Source organism: Chrysemys picta, chromosome 13 (assembly GCF_011386835.1).
Source record: "Chrysemys picta bellii isolate R12L10 chromosome 13, ASM1138683v2, whole genome shotgun sequence".
Lineage (NCBI taxonomy): Eukaryota > Metazoa > Chordata > Testudines > Emydidae > Chrysemys > Chrysemys picta.
The window spans coordinates 43,499,065-43,522,452 of NC_088803.1; the positions used below are offsets into that span (position 1 = coordinate 43,499,065).

Genomic DNA, 23,388 nt, shown 5'->3' on the forward strand with positions numbered 1-23,388 from the left:
CTGAATGGGCTCATGACTAAGGGCTGAAACTGGACAGTAGCTTCCTCTCTCTGAGGCAAGTTGTACTTTGTGTAGCCTGTTCAACTAAAGCTCGCCTGCTCCAGCTGTAGATGAACAAGGGCATCTAGCATATCCAAGAGTAGCTAGGAGCAATGTGTGCAGGACTGACAGGGGGTGTATCTGTTTACCAGGTACTGAACTGCTGTTTGACATTGTAAAGCGCTGAGAGGAGTCTGATGCAATATCCTAGGTGTGTATTTGCACGCTGGCTTACTAATGGGAATTGGAGGCATACCACTAAGTACTATAGGAGTTTTAAAATGGGGGATGGGGAGGGCCCACAAGACTGCAGGGGTGGAGGGTGCATGGAGAAGACAATGCTAGGAAGAAGCTGCAGTGGAGGCTACTTTCAAGTGGAGCTAAGGGGCTACCCCACTTGGTCAAGGCTGCTTGGGGAAGTTTACGAGCCCTACTTTATGCTCAGGGTTGACAAGTGCTGCTGGATGCTGAGAATTAAAGTACACTTGATGGTTGCACTAAGATTTTTTTCCGCGTATTTGCCTTTATCAAGAGAACAAAACATTCCCCTCACCCAGTGACAGGCTAGACCCCAAAAGCCCCTTAGATCCCTCTGTTAGAGGGAGGGCCTCCTGCACCCTTTTTTTCTGTGCTCCCTCCCCACTTTGACCCCTAGCAGTTCTCCTTTCTCACCAGGATCAAGGTCAGAATGTCACATGCCTGAGAATTTACATGAAAGATCCCTGGTGTAAACGGCTAGGAACTAGCGACTTCAGAGGGGTGAGCTTTGAGCCGTGTGGGTACAAATGGCTGTAGCTCTGACTTTTAAGGGGAGCGGGAGAGGGGCAGGATTACCTGATGGAATTTTCAGTCATAAAAACTCTTTGAACCTAGGATTCAACAAAACGATCCAGGAGTTCAAATAAGACCATGCTCGTGGACTGTGGTAACGTGCACTGTGTGTATGAGAGGAGGACTAACAGTGCAGTATTTGCAGCAGATCAGGGGCCTAGAGGCCAGGCCAGTTCGAAGCTTTGGGTTGAACAGCACCAAACTCTCACTGCTTGTCTCATGATATTTCGGTCCCAGCTGCTGCATACTGTGGGAGCTCAGTTGTTCTCATGAGATTTCTCCCAGCGGTAGGCTGGCATCCCCCTCAAGACTCAAATCCCACTGGAGTTTCTCCTTTACTAAAGAAAGATGCACCTCTCCCGATTTAACATGTGAGGTCAAAGGGGGCTGACCCAACAACCCGTTTACTGCCATTAAGTCTCATTTTAAAACATTTGCTGCTCTTGATAAACTGCCTGGTGAAGGCAGTGGCCTGAAGTCACTACAGTCACCGGCCAGCGTGTTTTATCGGGTTCAGACACTTGTGGAGACTGAATGTTTCCTGCTGGAGGCCTGGGGTTTGCATATCAGCCTAGCAACATTTAGAGGACTGCTGCAACTAAATGAATAGCTTTCCTCACTCCCTGGTGTATTAGCAATCCCTAGAGAAAGGGGCAGAGTCACATTAACCCATTCCCTGGTCTCTTGTGAACTCGGGAGACCAAGAAAACCAGGCTGAGGTTTGGGAGAAGCCCTGATGTGCTGTGGAGAAGTGTCAGCAATGGTGGTGGTTAGTTAAATGTGAAATCAGTCAGCAGCCACATCAGCCAATTTGTTCCATTTGCCCACAGTGTTCTAGTTGCTAGGGGCTTGATCGGGCGAGGTACTGAGTAGGTCCTGGAGCTGCTAAGTGCCCTTGACTCCCATGGTGTCACCCCAAGAGAAATAGATGCAATTTCTTTCATAAGACCAGAGCCTAGACAAAGGGACTGAAGAGATGTGGAATAGCAGCTGGGGTAAGGTGGTTTATAATCTTACCACTAGAACAAGCAACTGGGAGTCAGGTCTCTTGAGTTCACATAACCTTTCTGGGACCCCGTTAACTTCTCCGTAGATGAGGTATACCACCACTTACGTCAGAAAAAGGAGGCATCCCTTTTGCCTGCAGCCACCCATATTTGCACAAGCAGGTGGAAGGTTTGGTCTTTATCTAAAATGCTTTGCCCACAGATCAACCAGAGCCTGCTGAGAAGTGTAACACCATAGCATTTTAACTTTACATAGTTTAGGGCAGGAAGTGAATCAGAGTATCAGGGCCAGATGGAATGAATGGGGGTGGGATGCTAGCTTAAGTACCATGGGATCCTTGATGAGTGCAAAGAGCCAAGGACCTGGGTTATCAATTTCATTGAAAAACACAAGATGGTGCCTGTTTTCATCTGACTGGAACCAGGGTCCAAGATTGATTCCATGGGAAGAGGAGTGCCCCCCTACTGCAGCTTCATCTCATTTTCCACAGCGCCATGAATCTTCCTCAGACGTCTCCCAGGCAAGCACAGAGAACAGCCAACCTTGCTTAGCTTATGAGACCAGTGCCCAAAGGGGTGAGGCCTAGAGGGGAAAAGGATGAGCATTTATTTGCACATTAACTGAGATAACTGGGCTTTTGCTGCAGTTTACCCGTTAGGCTTGAGTGCATGGTAATGTTTTCACCCCCATGACACATACAAAGAATGCTAACACCATCTGTTTCATTTTCTGGCTGGAACTAGCTTTCCCGTCCTTTGTGCCTCCCTCAATCCTGCCAACGTAGAGATTCCCTTGTTTAAATAAAAAAAAAGCCCGGATTAAAAACCATCCCTAAAATAGGTTGAATAACAAAGTCAACTGACTCTGTTGCATGGTGCCCAGTGAATGGCTGCCATATATCAGGATATAGTCAAGGGGGGGTAGAGGGGGGGAAGTCATGTGTTTTACTAGATGGTTCCTGGAAAAGTTTCTGTTCAGCCTGATAGAATGGCTGGCTGCTGTTATCTCTGCACTTGCACTTAAATGGATGTGCTGTGTCTGCTCGCCAGCTACGGCGGTGGTGGAAAATTTCCTAAACTTAAAAAAAAAAAAAAAAATCCTCCTGTGATACAATAGAAATTGGTTCTTCCTGTGACCTGAATAATAAACAACTATAAATGGTAATCTAGGCTGTGCAAGTTTTCAAATCCTTGTAGTACACACGTTTAGAATGATGATATGAGCATTACTTGGTAGGGGGCGGGGGGGGGGGGGCGGGGGAAGCCTGCCTTGTTATTGAAAACAGAGCTGAAGGGCTGAGCCCTCCTATCTGGGAAACACTGCAGGCGAGGATTACACCTCTCTTCTCATGCCAGCTTCACCCACCTTTTATTTTTTATTTATTGACATGGAACTTTTCAGCCTTTCTTCCAGTGGTTACAATACTAATCAACGAGGATGGGCGCAAATGATGTAATTGGCCTTGGGGAGAGGGAGCATGGAGGAGGGGAGGAATTGGAAATCTGAATTTCACAAACGACCCTTCTTTTATTACAGAGAGCTGAATCCACACAGCCGATCCCAAACTGGGGGTGTTTGACATTTGCATCTGGCTCAAGATCTGAATTTGGCGCTTGAGTCTATTGGTAACAACACCACCTCCAATAATAATATCAAAATAGATCTATGCACTCAAAGGAACTAGAGCAGGGGTAGCTCTGGCAAAGGGAAGCGTCTGTCTCAGATAAGGAGAAAGAGTGTGGGAAGGAGATTGAGGCCCACACTTGTTAGAAATGTGCATCCAATTGTGTGCCTAATTTTCACGCAAACCTGCACTCACAGTTATGATGATTGTGCACACAGCTGTAAATGCAGGAGCCTGACCAGTTGGATGGTTAAAATCCTGTGTTCACTAGAGCTCCTGCCATTGTTCTCATTGGGAGTCGCACCTGCGATAATGCACAGATGGAATTTTCAGAAGAAAAGTCCAGGTTAGGCCAGAGCTATGTAGGAGCCAGCTGTGAACAATGGAGCGGCTTATTTAGCTGTGAATGGTTGGTTGAGTTGTGGTTTCTCATGGCAGCAGAGTGAAGGAAAACCTCCACATCCCAGTTTCTATGGGGAGCCCTTACACGTCACAATGGAGTCCCGGATGTGGTTTATATGAAGTGTATGTGGCGCTCTCTTTGCATTGCTGCACAGGAAAGGTTTTTGACAACCCAGTGATGATTAAAATAAATATGAAACTAGAATGTGCAACGGGGCAATAAAGCCACAGCAGGCCCTTCTTAACCTAAACGCCCACTGCAGTCAATAGAAATGTAGACTGAGCAAGGCTCCCAGGATGTAGCCCAATTAGTTTTCTCGCCACTATTCCCCTGAAAAGTAACTTGCCTTTAAATTGCTGCAACCAATTCACAGGATGGATAAAAGAAAAAGCCAAAGCAGAGGGGTTGGTTCAAAGAGATTAGTATTATACCTTCAGCCAAAGATTTAATGAATGCAGGGACTTTCCAGGCGCACGTCTCTCATTCTGCACTCCCCCTCACCCTCTTTGCTCCACTCCTTTTGCTATTCAGATGCAGAACGATGCCAGTTCAAATGCAGAAGACAGTCTCAAGGCATGGGGCGCAAGTAATCATTTCTCGGACAAAGGCGCTAAGCAAGCCGTGTCAAACATCCTTCTCACTTCCTACGGCCCTGAGAGCAAAAGCTTGTCTGAAACTGCAGAGCGCAGAGGGACAGTGCTGGTGTGTGCAGTGGGGGTGGGGGGCAGTCCAGGCGACTGGCAAACAGTAAGCATAGTCCAATTCATTCTGTGCCTTGCAGGCTGAAACCAAACTTAGGGCAGAGTCACAAACAAATCAGTGGTAACAAAAAGGCATTGAGCCCCGAATAAATGAGACTCGCAGTGTTGAGGTTTCACGTGCACTCTCGTTTTGCTGACACATGGCACAGGCATTTGGTCTGCTTGTCACCCGGGTCCTAACTACAGCCAACAATACAAACCACATATAGAAACCAGCTCTGCATTAACCCTGACGCGCCACACCTCACACTAAAGAACATCAGCTACATATTCACAAGAGGCAGCCGCCCATTCTTGGGCTATGCCCTGGTAGCCTGTGGATGTCAGCCTGGGCCTCAGTGAGGGATCGCTGTCTTGCCTAATGCTCTGGTTTGTGCTGGTGCCACATTAAAACCTGCCTTCCATAACGTGCTGCAGAATGCAGTCTGGCAATTCTTCAATACCCAGTGCAAAAGAGCCAGTCGCTTCCAGCAGTTGGAGGGTGGTTTGGAGTTGTGCTTTGCTGTGAAAATTCTTTGCGGTTTTTGCAATCGATATAGGAGAATAATATTCCTTATAAAAATGACACGCTTAAACCATCATGAGCAGCCATTTACAAACTACTGTTTGGCCTCTGCTTTCAAGCTCTTTTACACACACCTTTAACTTAACATTTCAATAATAAGTTAAAGAGACTTAGGTCAAATTTTCCCCAACCCCTAAATGGCACAGGTGCCTTTCAGTATGACAGTGCTTTACCGTATGAACAACTAGTGCTCAACAAGCTGGGATGGAAATCTACCTGTGCACTAACGCCTCATATAGACCATACTGCTGCATGCTAAAACTGCCCTAGTGGGTGTTGCTAGCATTAGGACACTTTTAGTGTGGCATAGCAGGGCTTGGCCGTCCCTGGGCGCCAGTGGGAAGGGGGACCTCAGGCTGGCCCTTTGTAGGCAGGCGGGCTTGGGCGACCTCGCATGTGGGGAGGAAGGGAGGAGGGGACTGAGGTCAGTCCAGGGGGAGGGGGAACCTCAGCCCAGCCTTGTGCCAACCGGAGTCAGGGAGGTCTTGGGCCAGCCCCACATGGGAGGGGGGGGTGTGCTCAGGCGGTGCCCTGTGGGTGTCCCGTTTTCCCTTTGGGAAAATATGGTCACCCTAAGCAGGGGCGATATGGACAGTTAATGCAAGGTAGATTTACACCCATCCTGCTGCATACTAACTGTTCATCTTAAGAAACCCTTAAGTGCCTAGGAACAGATTTTTAATGATACTTAGACAACTAAAATTGTAATAGGTGCTTAGAGGGATTTTTCCAAAGCCCATAGGCACTTAACTCCCAGTGAGGTCAATAGCATCAACATACATATTTTAAAAAAAAAAAGCTGGCCCTTCGCCACTTCAAAATTTTAACCTTACCTCTATATTTATAGATATCACTTGCTACTGGGCTAGGTAGATTTTTTTTTCCCATTCTTGAGTCACTAATAACACAAAACTATTTAAAGGTGATTTTAGATTGGGAAAACTAAAACCACACATAAAAATGAACTAGAGCCAACCACCCTTATTAATGCTGAGGTCAGGCCTGAACTTTTGAGTAGCACCCCGTGTTTTAAACATGCGCAAGTGTGTTAAAATCCACCCCCTCAACAATCCAGTTTAGCGTTCATCATTTATGCTGCTTTTTATTTCCCACAGCGTCATGTGATGCCGTAATTTCAGTTTCTGTTGCTCATCAACGTCACATGCTCTAGCCACTGTTGTAAACAGGCTTCAGGTACTGCCAGGGCTTGGTTATATATGTATGTTAGATTAAGTGTAGGAAGGCTCACAATATTATACAGATGGGCTGGATTTGCAGGGATTCAGCCATCGCTAGACAGCAAAGAGTAGAGCGCCCATACTCTGTAGTCAGCATGGGAATAGTTTCAGTCATGCAGGTTGAAAACGGTCAAGCCTGGAAGGTTCCTTTTTTGGCAAAATGGAAGCAAGTTCTGTTCTCGTGCTTAGCCCACAGTAAAAGCAGCAAACGGTGCTTACAAAGGCTTTGCAGCACTATAATAGTGTTATACAGTGCTGACCGTACTGAAATGGGCATGGCAGACTAGCTGTATTAAAGAAGATTTGGCCTTGCCATGGTAATGATGCAGTGGCTTATGTTTATAATAATGCCTTTCAGCCTAAGCACTATACAATATATTGGACAGCATCACTTCACTATTATTATTTAATATTGCTATGGAGGAGAGGGTAAAACCTAGAGGCCCCAATCAGGGATTAGAGTTCCACTGTGCCAGGCACTGCATACACCTATGATGAAACAGCGCCGTCCCAGCAGCCCTGAAATGCAGCCACTCTGGTGTGGCACACAGCAAAGGATGAACACGCATTGCAAGACTAAATAACAGTTTAAGACCCACATACTTCCAGGAGGTTTTTTTACATAATGCTTCCAACTTTCTAACCTCAACAGCAAGGTGTTCTGTGACAGCCCATAGTACAGCACAATTGTTGGGAGGAAAAAGGGTAGCGTGTGTGTGTAAAAGTAGGACACCACTTGATGAAAAAAATAACAACTATTTTAAAAAAAGGAGGATAAAAATTTCAAGCGTCTGAATTCCGTCTTCAAAAGTGACTTTGGCACTTCAGCGCATCAGTGAGATTTGACTGTAAAGCACTTTTGTAAATGAAGCTTAGGCACATTTAAACATTTTCCCCATAGCCTATAGGGCAGTTAATTCTCAGTGAAGTAAACTGGTCACCTCTGATTTGCCACTAAAGGTCACCATTCTGGATGTGAGAAACCCAGGGTAGTTTCTAAAGTTGCTCTAAGGACTCAGTTTGGTCTATTGGTATAATATATATGTAGGCAGTTCTTTGGCTATGTATCTTGCTGGGTCCCATGAAACATATACTCTGGCCTGTCAATAAACAGCTATCTGCAACGTGCCTGAAGGTGCCAATCCTGCTGAGAACTCTGTACAGGCACAGTGTTAGCACACGTGGAAAAAGCCCATATGAAAATTGTTTAAATACGGTGGCTGCATTTGCAGAGTATTTTGAAGGAGAGAAGCCACCTATATAAATCATGTTGGTGCATTTAGGTTTGCCGGACTTGGCCAAGAGGTAGATGCTTGCTGAATAGTGAAGCCACTTGTGGTCAAACCAGAAGTTATCAGTAATGGGTGACTAACAACAGCTGCAATATACTGCCATAGAGAGCCATAGAGCCAGATTTTTCAAAAGCGCACAGCCAGATTTTTCAAGTGCTCAGTACCCACCGTTGGTGCAGGTTCCTAGACCTGCTGAAAATTCTAGCCATAGCTTTTATGATAACTGATGAGCTAATAAATGCCAAATTCCGACTGAACAAATGTGTTGATCTCACTGGCTTTCAAATGGCCAGAGACTGATTATGTGACTTTAAAGTGATGTGATGACTACACGTTTCTGTAACGCTTCCTATGCGCTCTGTTTCCGGAGTCAGCATTTCTGTGGGCGACACAGAGGAAAAAGCAAGGCGCTAAGCCCAGGTTTTGTGGAAGAATGGAAGGAGCAGCAGGTGAGTGAGCAGGTTGCTTTTTCAAAGCCTTCTGCAAATAAGCAGGAGTCCAGCAACGCCTGCCTAGAAAGAACTACAGCACGAACATGGACGGCATTGTTCCACTAGGGCCCAAATAATTAACAGCCACTGTCCGTGCTGCCAGGAGGCCCCTGTCTGCTCTGAAATAAAAGAAACTGCAAACTCCCTGACAGGCTCTGCCTACTTTGGAGGTTTTTTTGCACCCAGGGTAGTTACACTGATAGAGCTGCTCTTGCACAACTGCTAGCAATGACGTGCTGCACTGCTGTAAAAAGTGACTTTTACCAATGTAGCTGTGGGTACAAGCAGCCTACAGTCTCCCTGAGGCTTTCTATAGCATCCTGGTTTCCAAGAGTCAACCAAGCTGGCCGAAGCACAGCAGCTCAGGACAAAAGGTGTTGTCTGCTCGCTTCTTTGTTTTAGATAACTTTGCACAACAAATGCAGGAGGGTTGGAGTCCCACCACACTATGCTCGGTGAGGAGGAGTCAGGGCTGACTCTTGGGCGTCACAGTTCCTGGGTTCTCAGCCTCGCTTTGCCACTGACTCACTATATGAACATAGGCAATGCACTTCCAGCTCTTTGAAGACCTCAATTTTTTCACCTGTTGAATGGGTCTATCGATAAGGTGGACTATAAACAGTCCATAATTCACAACGTTAGTTTGGGGGTTAAGTATATTTTGCAAAGTGCTTTGAATTAAAGCAAAAAAAAAAAAAGGACCAAGTTCTGGCTGGACTTAATATTATAATACAATAAAAATACTGGCAGCGGAGTCGAGAGGACTGGAACTCAGGGACCTTGGAGTGTATTCTGGGTTCTGCCACAGAGTAGCTGTGTGACCCTGGGCAGGCTGCAGCACCTGAGTTTCCTCTTGCACCTCATTTGTTTAGCTCTCTGTGACAGGGACTGTTTCTTATTATGTGGTCAGACAGCACCCAGCTCAATGGTTGGAGACCTTCTGGTGGTACCCTAAGACCAGGACTGGCTCTAGGCACCAGTACACCAAGCACATGCTGGGGCGGCACAAAACCGGAAGGGTTTTTTTGTTTTGTTTTTTTGTGCTTCGGCAGTTGCACTCTCGGAGGGGTTTTTTTTTTTTTTTTTTGGCTTGGGGCGGCAAAAAACCTGGAGCCAGCCCTGCCTAAGACAAATAATAAACAACAGCAAACGATTTGTTTTGTAATTTGCAGCCTATGAACATAGAGTTTTAAGGGTTTACAATTTCTTTGTTTAAGTCACTGCAGCTCCCCGCAGACTGTTGAAAATTCGGACTCCAGAGTCACACGGACAGCATCCTCCTTCCAACCATAACTGCTATCAGTAGGGATGTGTAATAGATGAAATGCCAGAGAGAAATGCTTTCATGCTGCCTCGCTCCTGCATCGACTGCCATGCGTCGTTACAGGGCAGAGTCCTGGCTTGGTACATGGTAAGGGTTGCATGCTAAGCTGATTTTTAAAAAATGAAACGTGCTTCAGTCACCATCTGGTCACAAAAAGAGAACTGACACTTACTCATTTCTGCAGTGAGGAAAAGTGAGCTACAGCACCCTACTGCCATTTACTCATGGTGCAACTTTAAAGACCACAAACCTACTCGCTCGTAGGCTCTTCCAACTGCAAAGTGAAAGGCTGCTGGGTCTGGGTTGTAGAGCTGCCAGGATGATAAGAACCAGCTTCCTAATCTCGACTCCAGCAGCTGACAGGATGACACGGATAATAAACATTACCCTCTACTGCCATAGGGGGATGGCATGTTTTTAGATACTTTCAGACTGGCCTGTTTGTAAACTTGCTCTCACGGCAGCAGGAGTCTTAGGCAGGAGAAGTGGGGGGAAAAGTCTCAGTGGAACCGAGGTGGGAGCACAATACAGCTAGCTGGCTGTAAGCAGTCCAACCCTTCAGGAAAGGGGTGACTTTAGTAATATTGGGCAGAGCAGTGGTGCCTACCTGGCCATATTAGAGGTGACATAGGAGGGCTTTGGAAAGTCAGGGGGAGTTGGATGGGTTGCATATCCTTACAGATCAATTCTTAGGACAGCCCTGAGAATGATCCCAGAAAAGACCTTAAGTGGGTTCCATGCTTTTCCCTCTGAGTCAACAATGGCAGAATGGGCTACGGGGAGGGCTGGGGGTAGGGAGGGGCAGACGGTCGGGGATATGAAAGCCAGGAAAGCTAAAAGCCCCTGGATCTCATGTGTCCCAGTATATACCGGGATCAAGGGCAGTGAGGTGGAGTCAGGCTCCAGTTTCTAGGGCGTGGGTGGAACTAGGGAACCACAAAACAAGACAGAGTATGAAACCAGATTAATGGATTGGGAAATAAAGCCATGGCAGTAGTGATCGTACTTCCCCCAAATCTCCTATCAACCATATGCTGGAGCAATGCTGAACCTCAAGGGTGGGACAAAGGGATTAGGGGTTTCCACGGGGTGACACTGCTAAGGACTCAGCCACCCCATCTGTCACCATAGCCTTGATGACATTGCAGGAGCAGAACACACAATTCATAGGTGAGAAACCTAAGCAGCATGTATACAATATTAGTGGGGCTTGCGAGCTGGGTGGTTCCAAGTGCTGGACGTCAGGACTCCTGGATTCCTTTCTGCTATCAGTGACTTCCCAGGTGACTTGGGCCTCTCAGAGACACTGCAAAGCATAATGTGTTGTGGTCTGCAGATTGTGAATGCTACGAATGAGGAAATCTTTATTTTATATCATTAAACTGCGGTGTTAAAATGCACCAAACTGCAGCTTCCTAAACATGTTACATTAGAAAAGGCTCCAGTAGTGTCGGGCAGAGACCAAGAGCATTCCCTACCTCCATGATCAGATATTGATAATCCCTAGAAGCCCCCATGAGAATGATCAAGTGGATTTAAGCAAGTTCTGCTGGAGGAGGAACCTTGCAAGGGAATATGAAATCACAGAATCATACAAGATTAGGGTTGGAAGAGACCTCAGGAGGTCATCTAGTCCAACCCTCTGCTCAAAGCAGGACCAATCCCAACTAAATCATCCCAGCCAGGGCTTTGTCAAACCCAGCCTTAAAAACCTCTAACGATGGAGATTCCACCACCTCCCTAGGTAACCCATTCCAGTGCTTCACCACCCTCCTAGTGAAATAGTGTTTCCTAATATCCAACCTAGACCTCCCCCACTGCAACTTGAGACCATTGCTCCTTGTTCTGTCATCTGCCACCACTGAGAACAGCCTATCTCCATCCTCTTTGAAACCCCCCTTCAGATAGTTGAAGGCTGAATGGTTGGTTAGAGCTCCTGGAAAAATATCACACCAGGGCTTTCCTTTTGCTGAAATGAGGAATGAGCCACGCTTTAGGGGTTGAGGACTTTTCTTCTAGTTGGCTTGTCTCTTCCATGCAATCTGAGCAAAGGAGGAGTTTGAGATCTACGGGCAGGAATGTGCCAGAAATTAGTACTATGAATGTTTTCCTATGTGGTGGTGAGGCTCTTCTCTGGTTAACAAAGTGCTTTACAAGCATTGTACAGGTAGGGCAGCTGAAGCACAGAGAGGAAACGTGACTTGCAGCAATCCAGAGAGGTGAAGGTCATGCAGCAAACCACTGATATAGCTCAGGGATATCCTGTCTCCTGCTCAATCCACTAGATCTCAGCTGAGTTTGTCATTTATGTTCTGATGTACCATGCAGTCGAGTGGGTGAAGATTAAATGGAAGTAGTACAACGGGATGGAGATGGGGTGAAGGGAATATTTGGCCATTAAAAAAAAGTTGTATTAATTTTTCTAAAAGAGAAAATATACATTTTAGTGACTACAATCATACCCCAGTGTATATTTACACTGCAAATAAAAGGTATGTTCTTAACTTGGGTGCTAACCTGTGCTAGCAAACTCATGTTAAAATGCCAGTGAAGACACAGCATTTCTGCTTTTAACTTGGGTTAGCAGCTGCCCAACAGCCTTTCAGTCAAGCCACTAACCTGAGTTAAAAGTCAAGCTGCTGTGTCATCACTACTATTTTAAGCTGAATGATCTAATCCGAGGCAAGAACACACTTTTTTTTTTTTTTTTTGCAGTGTAGACATACCCCCATGAACGGTATGTACAATGCAAAAAGAGAGATAGTATTCAGCAAATGTGAAAAACTAAATCATGCACAAATATGAGTAAAAAGAGAGGAAGTCAAGAACAGTGGAAAATACAGACAAGCGGGTGGGAAGAAGCAAAGAACAGGTGTTGAAGTGAGTAAAATGACATACGTTTTCAGTGTAAGACAAGAAATATACCCATGTATAATCAAGATGTCTTCATGATTTAGTAATCTATATGCATTACTCTCCCATAGTGCATGTGTGTACACCATAAGAATTATCTAAAGAAGTAGACAGCTCTTTAAATTAGCAGAATTTTTTTTTACGACCTGGGACAGACACCATAAACAAGAGAATTGCCACACGGTCTTTGGCTTCTCTGTTGAAACTACCAGTTAGGAGGCCAGTTAGTACAAAACGGCTTTGTGTTTTGTTGTGATGTGGACATCCACCCGCTAGGTTGAAACTCATTTCTCAAGGACACGCAGTCAGTAAATCGCTGAGCTGAATCTGGATTTTTGGAGAATTGAAGGACCGCAAGGCTCTGGTTGGGACTCAGTCCCCAGGTCAGTCAGTCCCACGGGAAAACTTCAGCTGTGATTTTGACTGAGACATGTGGTTTCACCTACTACTTGTGAGACTTGGCTTACGCCAATATGTTGCGATGGCCATAATGGTTTATTTAGCCTAGAATCCAGACTCCAGCAGTGGCCAGTAGCAGATGCTTCAGAGGAAGGTATAACCTCCCTACCCTGAAGAATTATAATTATGGACTAGCGTACCCAAAGGAGAAGTGTCTTCCTAGCCCCCAGCAGCTCAGAGATAAAAAGCCATGGTTACAAAATCCACCTCTCCCATCACCAGACTTCCATGGATAAACCTCAATGGACTTCAAAGGGTCTGATCTGAAGTGTGGCTTCTTTCCAGTGTAGTGAGATAAGTCATAAAATAACTTACTGCTAGTGGTGTTTGCTCGTGTCCCTGTTGTTACATTTTCCACATGCTGCCACCCTCCCAGCACAACTTTGGGCATAACAAGGCTCATCCTAGCGGGACCACATTTTATTTTTACAATTAAAAAAAAAAAGTATTATTAGTGTGCCGAGCCAGGTATGTCACAGCGCGTCACGTATGCCGAGCAGCACAGCACTGAATGATGCCTGCGTCTGCAGCTTCTGAAGACAAAAACCCTGCCTCTGTTTGGTGGGTTGTTTTTCCCCCCCACATTCCCCCACTTCTCCACACACTACCTACCCTACACCACACATTCCCCCCCTACCTCCTCCAGACTTGGCCAAAGGGGTGTTATCATGCTGCTGAAGACGGCAGAACACAGAATGTGTTTGTACCTGGGAGCCTCAGGCACTGCAGAGTGGGCATGTGCCAAAGAGAACACTGGATTCTGTTTTCCGTGTCTGTTTTGGCTACTGCATAATGTCATTTGGCCAATTCCACTGAAACAGAACAAAAGCAGAGAATACCAGATGAGAGCGAGCCAATGGCAGGGAGCCGTGGGGGCCGGGGGAGGGAAGGAGAGGGCCTGTTGTTTAAAGAGCTTTTCAGCAATGGTAAAAAGCTACATTACATAAAAGTTAAAATCACGGCCCTCCACAAACACACACATGCCCTTTCTTAGTGGTGGAGTTTCTTTATGTTAGCGTGAATGGTGCCTGATTTGCTGGTCCCATCAGTTACATTGCAGATGCTGGATGCCAGCTGAGAAGAATGTGGACGAAAGAAGCCAGCATCCCTCTTTGAAAGGCCAGCTCCTCGCTGCTTGGAATTAGCAGCATATTTTTAACCCCTTTGCTGCCAACTGAACAAATTATTAGTTTTTTGCTTTTTTAAAATCAGAAGTTGTAAGTGATCACAATAATTAGCAGAGCTTGGCAATTTGTATCTCAAAGCCCTGTATTAGCCAAACAACTAATCATCCACAGTTTTCTGACAATCATATAAGTTGTATTTAAAGGAAAAGTGTCAAATTTGGCCCAGTATTTGAAAAGAAGAGGGGGACCACTTTAAAAACTTAGGTCTCATAGAAATGTTTTAATGATTAAAAAATAAAAAACAACAACAACAACAAAAAGCCCATGGAAACAACTGTTCTTAAACAACTAAATATTTGCCAGAAGAATCTGCAACCCAATTATTGCAGCATTAAGAACCTGAAAGTTACTGTTACAAAAATGTAACTGATCTCATTAAGTGTCATTGACCAACATGAAAGAAATGGCACAAGTAAACAGTCTAAAGAGCAAAAGTTAAATTGGACTTTAAAATCCCTGTCCGTTTGCTACTTAGAGCAGCCACCGCTGAGGTATCATATAACAGCTGTGCAAAACTACGTGTGACAAGAGATTAGGCCAGGCCGTTGGGTACGGCATGTGGACATAGGTGTAAAGGAAAACCTCAGCTCATGGAATGCTGTGAGGAGGGTCGGTCAGCACATGCCCTGGGTTCTGGAAAGTGTCACAGACACTCTTTTGCAGTGTGTTACACAGAACTAACTCACCAGGTCATGTAAAATTCTAGGCGGCAGCAGGGAGCCAGGAAGCCTCAAATGCTAATTCTGGATCTACATGATGTGGTTTTAGGTAAGATACTTAGGGCCTGATTTTCAGAGGTTCTGAGCTCCCACAGCTCCTAATGACTTCAGCTGTATGTTCTTGGTATGTTCTTGGCAACCTTTCTGACTCAGTTTCCCCTGTGTAAAAATGAGAGCATTATGATCACTAATTATTGTTTGTTAAAGCAGAATGCTATATAAATGCTAAACATTCTCCTTAGGAGGAGCTCTGTGGAATATTCCTTGAGGTTCCTTAGCTGTATCATTCCACACAGTTCATGTGAAACAGTTCATCGGCTCTGGGATTCTTCCTTCTTTCCACTCAAGAGGAAAGAGCTCATATTTTGATGAACTTTGGTCAAAGCGTGATTTTTGTAATACCAGAATTTGAATTGCCCTTCATTCAAAGTGTCTTTATTTTGCAATTGTACTTCCATTGAGGTCAATGCACTCCTTGGCCCAGACTCTGGTGCAAATCTGGACTAACTCCATTAGTCACAATAGAATTATACCATGTCAACAATGAGATAGGAGTCCGACCCACTTACTAGTGGTGGTGCTATCATGTATGGGATGCTCCATTTACTTTGTCATGTATTTACCGAAGGTCACAAACCTGCAATTAAACAATAATTCTCAGCATTATCTGCAGAGAGCGGCAAGTTACCTGCCAGGCAGGTGCTCACTAATATCCGGGGGCTTGGCTCCTTCTGTGAGAGGGCACAGATACCACCCACAAAATCTAGTTAGTGGAGGCTGGATTGTTTTCCAGCTGTGAGACTGCCAGTACCTACACACGGCGTACCTCTCCCCACACAGTGCTGTCATTCCCAGAGCACTGCCTTATGCTAGAGGGGTGGAGATGCTGATTCTGGGAAGTCTGTTACAATGATTTAGTTCTCACATGCTAACTGCAGGTGAGACCCGGACACCCCCCCCAACCCCACCCCACTCCTGACACAACACCCAACACAATGTAGGTGCCCAAACACTCCTCCACTTCCAGGGGCAAGACAGGACTTTCACACATATGCCTTGTACCCTTGTGTATGTAGATGAGGAATTCTCCCTGCAGGCCATACTGATCTTTCCTTTGGCTCTGTCTTACCTCAGAGAACCTCCCAGCCTTTCATGGTCCTGAATTGAGATGAGGATACTCACGCTGTCTGGAAACCAGGCTGAGTCAGCAAAATCGCGCCCTGCACCTGCAAACTGGGATCTGCGGTCTGAATCCTCCAGTGCAAGAGAGAATCATTTCATTCGAATGCGAACAACAAGACAGCCGGAGCCTATTCTGAGCCCGTGGAGCCATCTGGTTCGTTTGCATACCTGCAGAAATTTTCCTAAAGACCAGGCCAGCTGAGCAAAGTTCTGAGCATCAGGGAAAAAAGATGGGACGCTTTTTATTCTACCATTTAGCTCCCTGTAACAGAAAGCATTGGAGTCAGTGGAGTCTTGACCCCTGCCACATGACATTACTTCCTGGCCCCAGCCAAAAGCAAATGCAACCAGTCTCCCTTGCCAGCACTCCTGTGTGTCACATCTTCATTATACCCAAACCTGCTTGATGAAACAACCCCAGAAAAGGACAATGGAACAGACCTGGGGCTGATTAAACTGGGCTTAGCTCTTCCACATAATGAATGAAAATCGTTGGACTTTATTTCCTTCCTATAATTAGAAGTGGACATACTGAATTAACCCCCCAAAGTCTGGTATGTTTTGATACCCTTCCATTGCGCTCCTTCGTTGTTACTTCCTGCTGATTCATGGATACCTAATAATGATTTTAATATTGAGTGTTGGTGAAAAGTGCTGCATTAGCACCCCTGGAGCGTCAAGGCCACTGTCTATGGACTCACTTCTGCCTTGATGCCCAAAAGACATGGAAACAAATCACAGAATCCATCACTCCAAGTTCCTCCTGCCGCTGGTCTTCCCAATGTCCATCTTCTCGGTTTGTAAATTTGAGACTGTGCACATTCTGGGGCAGGAGCGACCTTCATTTTGTGCCACGTAAGCTCCAAGTATATTGCCAGTGCTTAAAAACAATAAGTGAGAGTACCTAGTGGGTACAGCACCCAGTACAAACTTCATCTTGTTCTCCATGGCACCTCTCCCTCAGCCTTCAGAGGCAACCTCTAGACATGAGGAAGGTAGTTCAGACTCTGTTCCCATTCAGTCTTTGGCCTCTCTGCTGACACTGCCAAATAGTACAAACCATGGTGATAGCCATTGTGAAGCCACCAAACCAGTTCTGCCTGGGGCACTGTATTGCCACCAGATTGTGACAACATTCAGTTACTACCAACCCAGGCTGGATTCCAATCCATGGCCGCCCGGGGGGGGGACAAGTGGGGGCAATTTGCCCCAGGCCCCGGGCCCCACAGGGGCCCCGTGAGCCCTGGCCCAGGGGTGGTCCGGGTCTTCGGCATTTTTCAGCGGCGGCAGGTCCTTCAGTGCTGCCGAGGATGTGGAGCAACTGAAGGGCCCCCCACCACCGAAATGCCGCCGAAGACCCGGACCGCCGCCGGGTGAGTACAAGCGCTGCAGCTCCCCCGCTTTGCCCCAGGCCCCCTGTTCCAATCGGTGAGCTGCAGGTGGAAGGCTTGGTATTCCATTTCCAATCGCACTAATCTGGCCTGACTAGCCATCAAAAGAAGAAGAACTACTGAGCATTTCATATGTGCTTTTTGGAGGGGGAAGTAGGAGTGGGGGAGTGGTGCCCTCCTTTTCCCACCTGTCTGCACCTGTTGGCAGCAAGGATATTCAGTCCAGTGGCCAATATATCAGGTGCCTCAATTTTTGGGATGCCTGACCTAAGACATTGCAAAACGGCTTGATTTCCAGTGGGTGAGTGCTTGACGCAGGCTGAAAATTTGGTCCCTGTATGGTATCTAAAGTTCGGCATCCAAATATTTAGGCACCCACAATCATTAGTTGCTTTAAAAAAAAATCTTGTCCATGCATATCTATAGACAATACATTTCTATCCAACATAATAGAACAGAGACCAAGCCATCAGCATTAACCTCTGTATGACTACTTGCAGCCAGGGCAAGACGCAGGAAGTATGGGTCATGGTGAACATGAATTATGTCTCTTTATTAAAGTGAGTTTAGCATTCAAAAAAGAAAGCCAGATCATCAGCATTGAACACTGGAGCTTTTGCTTAACCACACAGCAAGTTTCCCCAATGCAGCCCCTCCAGTGGGCTCATCCTATAACGTGTGGAAGTCCCTCCAGAGGGAGGTTAGTGACTGATAGAATAAAGCTAAGGTGGGTGCTAATGATTATCTCATGATCTAGAGCTCTGGGCCCCTTATTGATCCTCTCATCTGTCTAGCCCCTCAAATGAATTGACTCCTCATTTGACACTAGCTCTTTTGCCTTCTACCAATGGTGCATCTATACGGCGGCTGGGGGCATGAATGGCAGCTGATGTAGACGTACCAGCGCCAGCTTTAATCTGACTTGCTCAATAAAAAATAGCAGCACAGGCTTCAGTGCGCGTTGCACAACCCCATCTACCCCTCCCCCGCCCCCAGGCCTGTACTTGCTGGTGCAGCCCAAGGCACGACGCCCTCACTGCTATTTTTAGTGAGCGAGCTACAGTACAGCTAGTGTGAGTACGTCTACACAAACTGCAGCTCAAACCTAGGGCTGCCATGGAGACGTACTCGAAGACATTTTCACACTACATGCTTAAAATGCATGCAGATGAACCGTCAGCTGTGACTGCACCCTGAGTTCTGTTCTCCACGTTAGCGAGTAGGGGACTTACAGCAGCCTGATACAGCCTGAACACTGTGGCCACCTTCCAGAAATAAAGGCAGCTTCAGGAAGCAGTTCCTTTTAGCCTTCATATCATCTCACTGCCCCATAGCAAATAATCCCTGTCCTATTATTGGGCACCAGGTTTGATGGTGCACCGGGCACCAGGATGTAATTAAAATCATACACTCATATTACCTATGGTGGGTTATAAACTAATACACAATAGATTTTCAATTGGAGAGGGTCAGATCCTCGTCTCTCACCAGATGTATTGTGCAGATTTACTCCTCATTTTCCCCAGTACAACGTGAGGTCAGAATCAGATTCTTTTTTCCAGTGAACTTCAGAAAGGGGGTTCTAACTGAACTGGTCTTCGTTTCAAGCAATGGCTTTTGAAACTGCTCTCTCCCCACTGACTCACAAGATGGGACAGTGCTCTGAAGTGAGTGGGGCACTCCAGATGGGGTTTGCCCCGAGCAGAATTTATGACATTTAAATATCGCCAATGACGACTGGAAGCGGCCAGCTCATATCTATAATAAGGCTAGTCACTGAACCAGGAGCGTACAAATGAAGCGCTGTGTTTGCACTCTGGTTTTGCATAAAGCCTAGTGCCGCTCTGAAAGGTGACTTTGCAAAAATGCTCCATGCTCACTATGTCTCACTGTCCTTCCTTGGGAGAGGGATAGCTCAGTGGTTTGAGCATTGGCCTGCTAACTCTAGGGTGGTTGTAAGTTCAGTCCTTAGGGAACTGGGGTAAAAATTTGTCTGGGGATTGGTTCTGCTTTGAGCAGGGGGTTGGACTACATGACTTCCTGAGGTCCCTTCCAACCCTGATATTCTATTATTTCAATTGTGCTCAGTTTAAAGTAAGAAAATGTTTCTTTGAAAGTCAGGCTGGTTTCTTTCATCCCACACACCATCACCCATGCCAAAGGTTCAAACTGTGCACCCCCATTGTCCTCAAAGGATGTCTCGTGATATCTGTGCAGTCCCGTTGCCTTTGCTGGGTTTACACAGGTCTGGATGATTGGAACTTGGCAAACATTTGTGTTGACGGTGCATGAGATGGAATAGAATCCTGCGTTTTATCTGTGCTGGCTCTGCAGGGCTAGCAGGTGTGAGACTTAGCCAGCACTAGCTTCAGCGGCTGTGACCCTGAAGAAGCAAATGGAACAGATCTGCCGAGTAAGGTGGTGCCATTTTTTCCACCGTCACTTTTCAGAGTGGTAATGTACTTCAAATGCATTGTCTGTGGGTCTGGTAGACACTGCAGAACTCTGTGAAGAACATGGCTAAGAAACTGGTCGAGACAGTTTAGTACCTGGAACACTGCTGCTCTCCCCACCTGTAGCCTTCATGGGGCTTTAGAAATCACTCACTCAGTCTTTGCTGGATTAGGTTGAAGCCTTCATGTCAAGTAAGCACTTCAGCGCTGGTGTCCAGATGAGTCTTCTGTGCCTGAAACATGTGAATGGGAAACGGTGGCTCATACTGGTTGCATTCCATTAGCTGCTGGGATTGCTAATGTGGATGTCGTGGGTAAAAACCTCACTTCCGTGGGCCGTGGGTAGCTTACCCACGAAAGCTTATGCCCAAATAAATCTGTTAGTCTTTAAGGTGCCACCAGACTCCTTGTTGTTTTTGCAGATACAGACTAACACAGCTACCCCCTGGTACTTAATGTGGATGTGAACCATAAATCCAAAAGAGTTAGATTTAGTTTGACTGTAAATAATTTAAGGCCTAAGTCTCCTCGCTGATGATTGCCATTTCTTTGTCCTTTCTCTAGAGGGTTTACAAGGGTTTAATTCCATGTCATGGCTGCCAGAACACCATGTCATGTTTTAACATAGCCTGTGAGCTCAAGCAAGGACATGCTTTTCTGTGTTCGGGAATAAAACCTCTAGCTCAAGGGGTCGGTCCCAGGTCCACTTCTGGCCATGTATATTTCTGCCTTTGTCTGGGAATTAGTTTGAAGTTATCCCGTCCCCAAAGGGCTCTGCGTCTAAGGGCCAGCTCTAAAGCCCATTGAAATCAGTGGACAGACTCCCTTTGACTCAGTGGGCTTTGGATGAAATACCAAAGCCACTTGTCTGCCATGTGATACGTGCTGTCACTCATGTTCATGAATGTCTGGGAGTCCATTCTCACCCTACAAACTTTATCTTTAATCTCCACCATTAGCTGCACTATTTATATGATGTGAGACAGAAACAGAGAGACAGACTTGTGGGAGGGAACACGGGGGAAGAGATCAATGTGTGTGTCTCTTTTGATAACTACAGGCAGTGTCAAATGATACTTCAACAGGATTGCACCTCTCTGAATGTGAGGGAGCATTGCTGTGATCATTAGAATGTATTTCAAGAGCTGCACATAGAGCTTCTGACCCATGCCAGTCTCCTGACAGTCATTTTTAGCACTATACATCCTGAAAAACACATTTAAGTAAAGATACAAATAGCCATGGGCTGGCTTAGCTAGCCCTGGATATACACAAATAATTTCCCAGAGACTTCTCGGGAACCACCAGAGCCTGGACAGACTGTGTGAGCGACTCAGGGCAGAAGAGCTATTTGTGAAGCATCAGCTATGCTTATGTTGCTATATAAACAGCAACTGTAATTGAACCCAGAGAGGGCAAAGCCTGAGAATAACTAGAAAGGTGTGGCTAGTCCTCAGCACCCACAAGTGAGGGCAGATCTTCTTCTGAAGAACTCAGCATTTTGGGTATTAGCTGCTTTGAAAATCTGGGAATAAGTCACAATGAGTCCTGTTGTAAATCGGATCCTTCCATGGGTTTCTCAGCTAGGTGATGGGCTCTTATGAAAATTCTGGCTTTAAAGCTTCTATATTGCAATATGTAGACCAGTGGCCTCCAACCTTTTTATGCCCAAGATTACTTTTTGAATTTAAGGGCAGGAGTGGCACCAGGGTTTTTGGCGCCCTAGGCAGGGGTCCTTCCGCGCTCCCGGTCGTCGTCGGCAATTCTGCGGCGGGGGGGTCCTTCTGCGCTCCCGGTCTTCGGGGCACTTCGGCGGCGGGTCCCGGAGCGAGTGAAGGACCCGCCGCAGAATTGCCGCCGAAGACCCGGAGCGCGGGAGGAGCCCCCCGCCGCCGAATTGCCGCCCCCGCAAATCCTAGTGCCCTAGGCGAACACCTAGGTCGCCTAAATGGAAGCGCCGGCCCTGTTTAAGGGCAACGCCGGATCTACCCAACCCCTTCCCCAAAGCACCACCCCACTCACTCCATCCCCCCTTCTCTCCGTCACTCGCTCTCCCCCACCCTCACTCACTTTCCCCGGGCGGGGGCTGGGGTTCGGGAGGGGGTGCGGAATCTGGGCTGGAGCCGAGGGGTTTGCAGTGTGGGAAGGGGCTCTGGGCTGAGCCTGGGGCAGGGGGTTGGGGTGAGGAGGGGTAAGGGGTGCAAGTTCTGGGAGGGAGTTTGGGTGCAGGAGGGGGCTCCGGTCTGGGGCAGAGTGTTGGGGTGCAGGAGGGGATAGGGGGTGCTGGCTCTGGGAGGGGGTCAGCACTGGAGTTTGGGGTGCAGGAGGAGGTTTGGGGTGTTGGCTCCGGGAGGGGGCTCAGAGCTGGTTTGGGGTGCTGGCTCTGGGAGGGGGCTCAAGGCTGGGGCTCGGAGTGCAGGAGGGGGTTTGGGGTGCTGGCTCCGGGAGGGGGCTCAGGGCTGGGGATTGGGTGTGGCCTCCCGCCAGGCAGCACTTACCTCCAGTGGCTCCCGGTTGGTGGTGTAGCGTGGCTGCCGCTAAGGCAGGCTCCCTGCCAACCCCTGCCCCACACCCCTCCCGGAAGGCGCCAACACGCCCCTGCGGCCTCTGGGGTGGGGTGGGCAGCACATAGCTCCGCGCGCTGCCCTCTCTGCAAGCACCACCCCCGCAGCTCCCATTGGCCACAGCTCCCCATTACCAGCCAATGGGAGCTGCGGGGACTGTGCTTGCAGGCAGAAGCAGTGCGCAGGGGGAGACCCCTGGCTCCCTCATCTCCAGGGCCACGCTGGCTGCTTCCAGGAGTGGCATGGGGCCAGGGCAGCCAGGGAGCCTGTCTTAGCGGCAGCCCCTCTGTGCCGCTGGAGATCCCGATCGACTGGGAGTTCCTCTAGGATCGACCAGTTGGTGACCACTGATGTAGACAAACTTCTACCTGTAACAGAGGAAGCTACACCCAGCACCTTGGTATATTACTAACACAATGCACTCCATATTTTTGAAACTGATGTACTGGGACTCGCTTATTACACCAGCCTTACAGCTTCATACCTGTACCATAGGAGGCATTAATAATGAGGGGGAATTATAGTGGTGAATGGTAACATCACCCAGTACACAGTAGCATCACACCAGACACATTGGCTGCAATGGGCTGAAAGAGCTTACTGTTCTGTCAGTTATTAGAGCAATCTCTTGAATTTATTTTAATAAAAATGAAAAATATTTTCACATTGTTTCCATTATCTCACATTAGCTGCAATGAGTCTTTTCATTCTTATTTGCCTTAAGTATTATTATGCAGGATCTTTTCTAAGACTCTTCCCAGGGCCGGCTCTAGGCTTTTTGCCGCCCCAAGCGAAAAAACCAACAAAAAAAAACCAACCTCCGAGCGCGCCCGGAATGCCGCCCCTGGAATTGTGCCGCCCCAAGCACGTGCTTGGTTTGCTGGTGCCTAGGGCTGGTCCTGACTCTTCTTAAAGCATACACAAACAACACTGCTGAGCGATTA

General features: G+C 47.1%; 1 protein-coding gene across 16 annotated transcripts in view; it reads left to right on the forward strand.

Annotated features, from left to right (window-relative positions):
* The window catches only part of RBM38 (RNA binding motif protein 38), a 52,465-nt gene that overhangs the window by 22,238 nt on the left and 6,839 nt on the right, over window positions 1–23,388 (forward strand). For 3 of the 16 annotated variants that reach the window (XR_010592292.1, XR_508471.4, XM_042858379.2), the window contains one exon: window positions 15,989–20,275. The exons of 3 other annotated variants lie outside the window; for them this stretch is intronic. Coding sequence is in view for 1 of the 13 variants with exons in the window: in XM_042858379.2 (XP_042714313.2) it covers window positions 15,989–16,016 (28 nt within the window). In the remaining 12 variants the exon portion in view is untranslated. Of the gene's footprint in view, window positions 1–3,414; window positions 3,504–4,436; window positions 8,996–9,469; window positions 9,664–15,988; window positions 20,276–23,388 lie in introns of those variants that run through there. 10 more of the 16 variants (XR_010592293.1, XR_010592301.1, XR_010592294.1 and 7 more) reach the window with 7 other exon arrangements.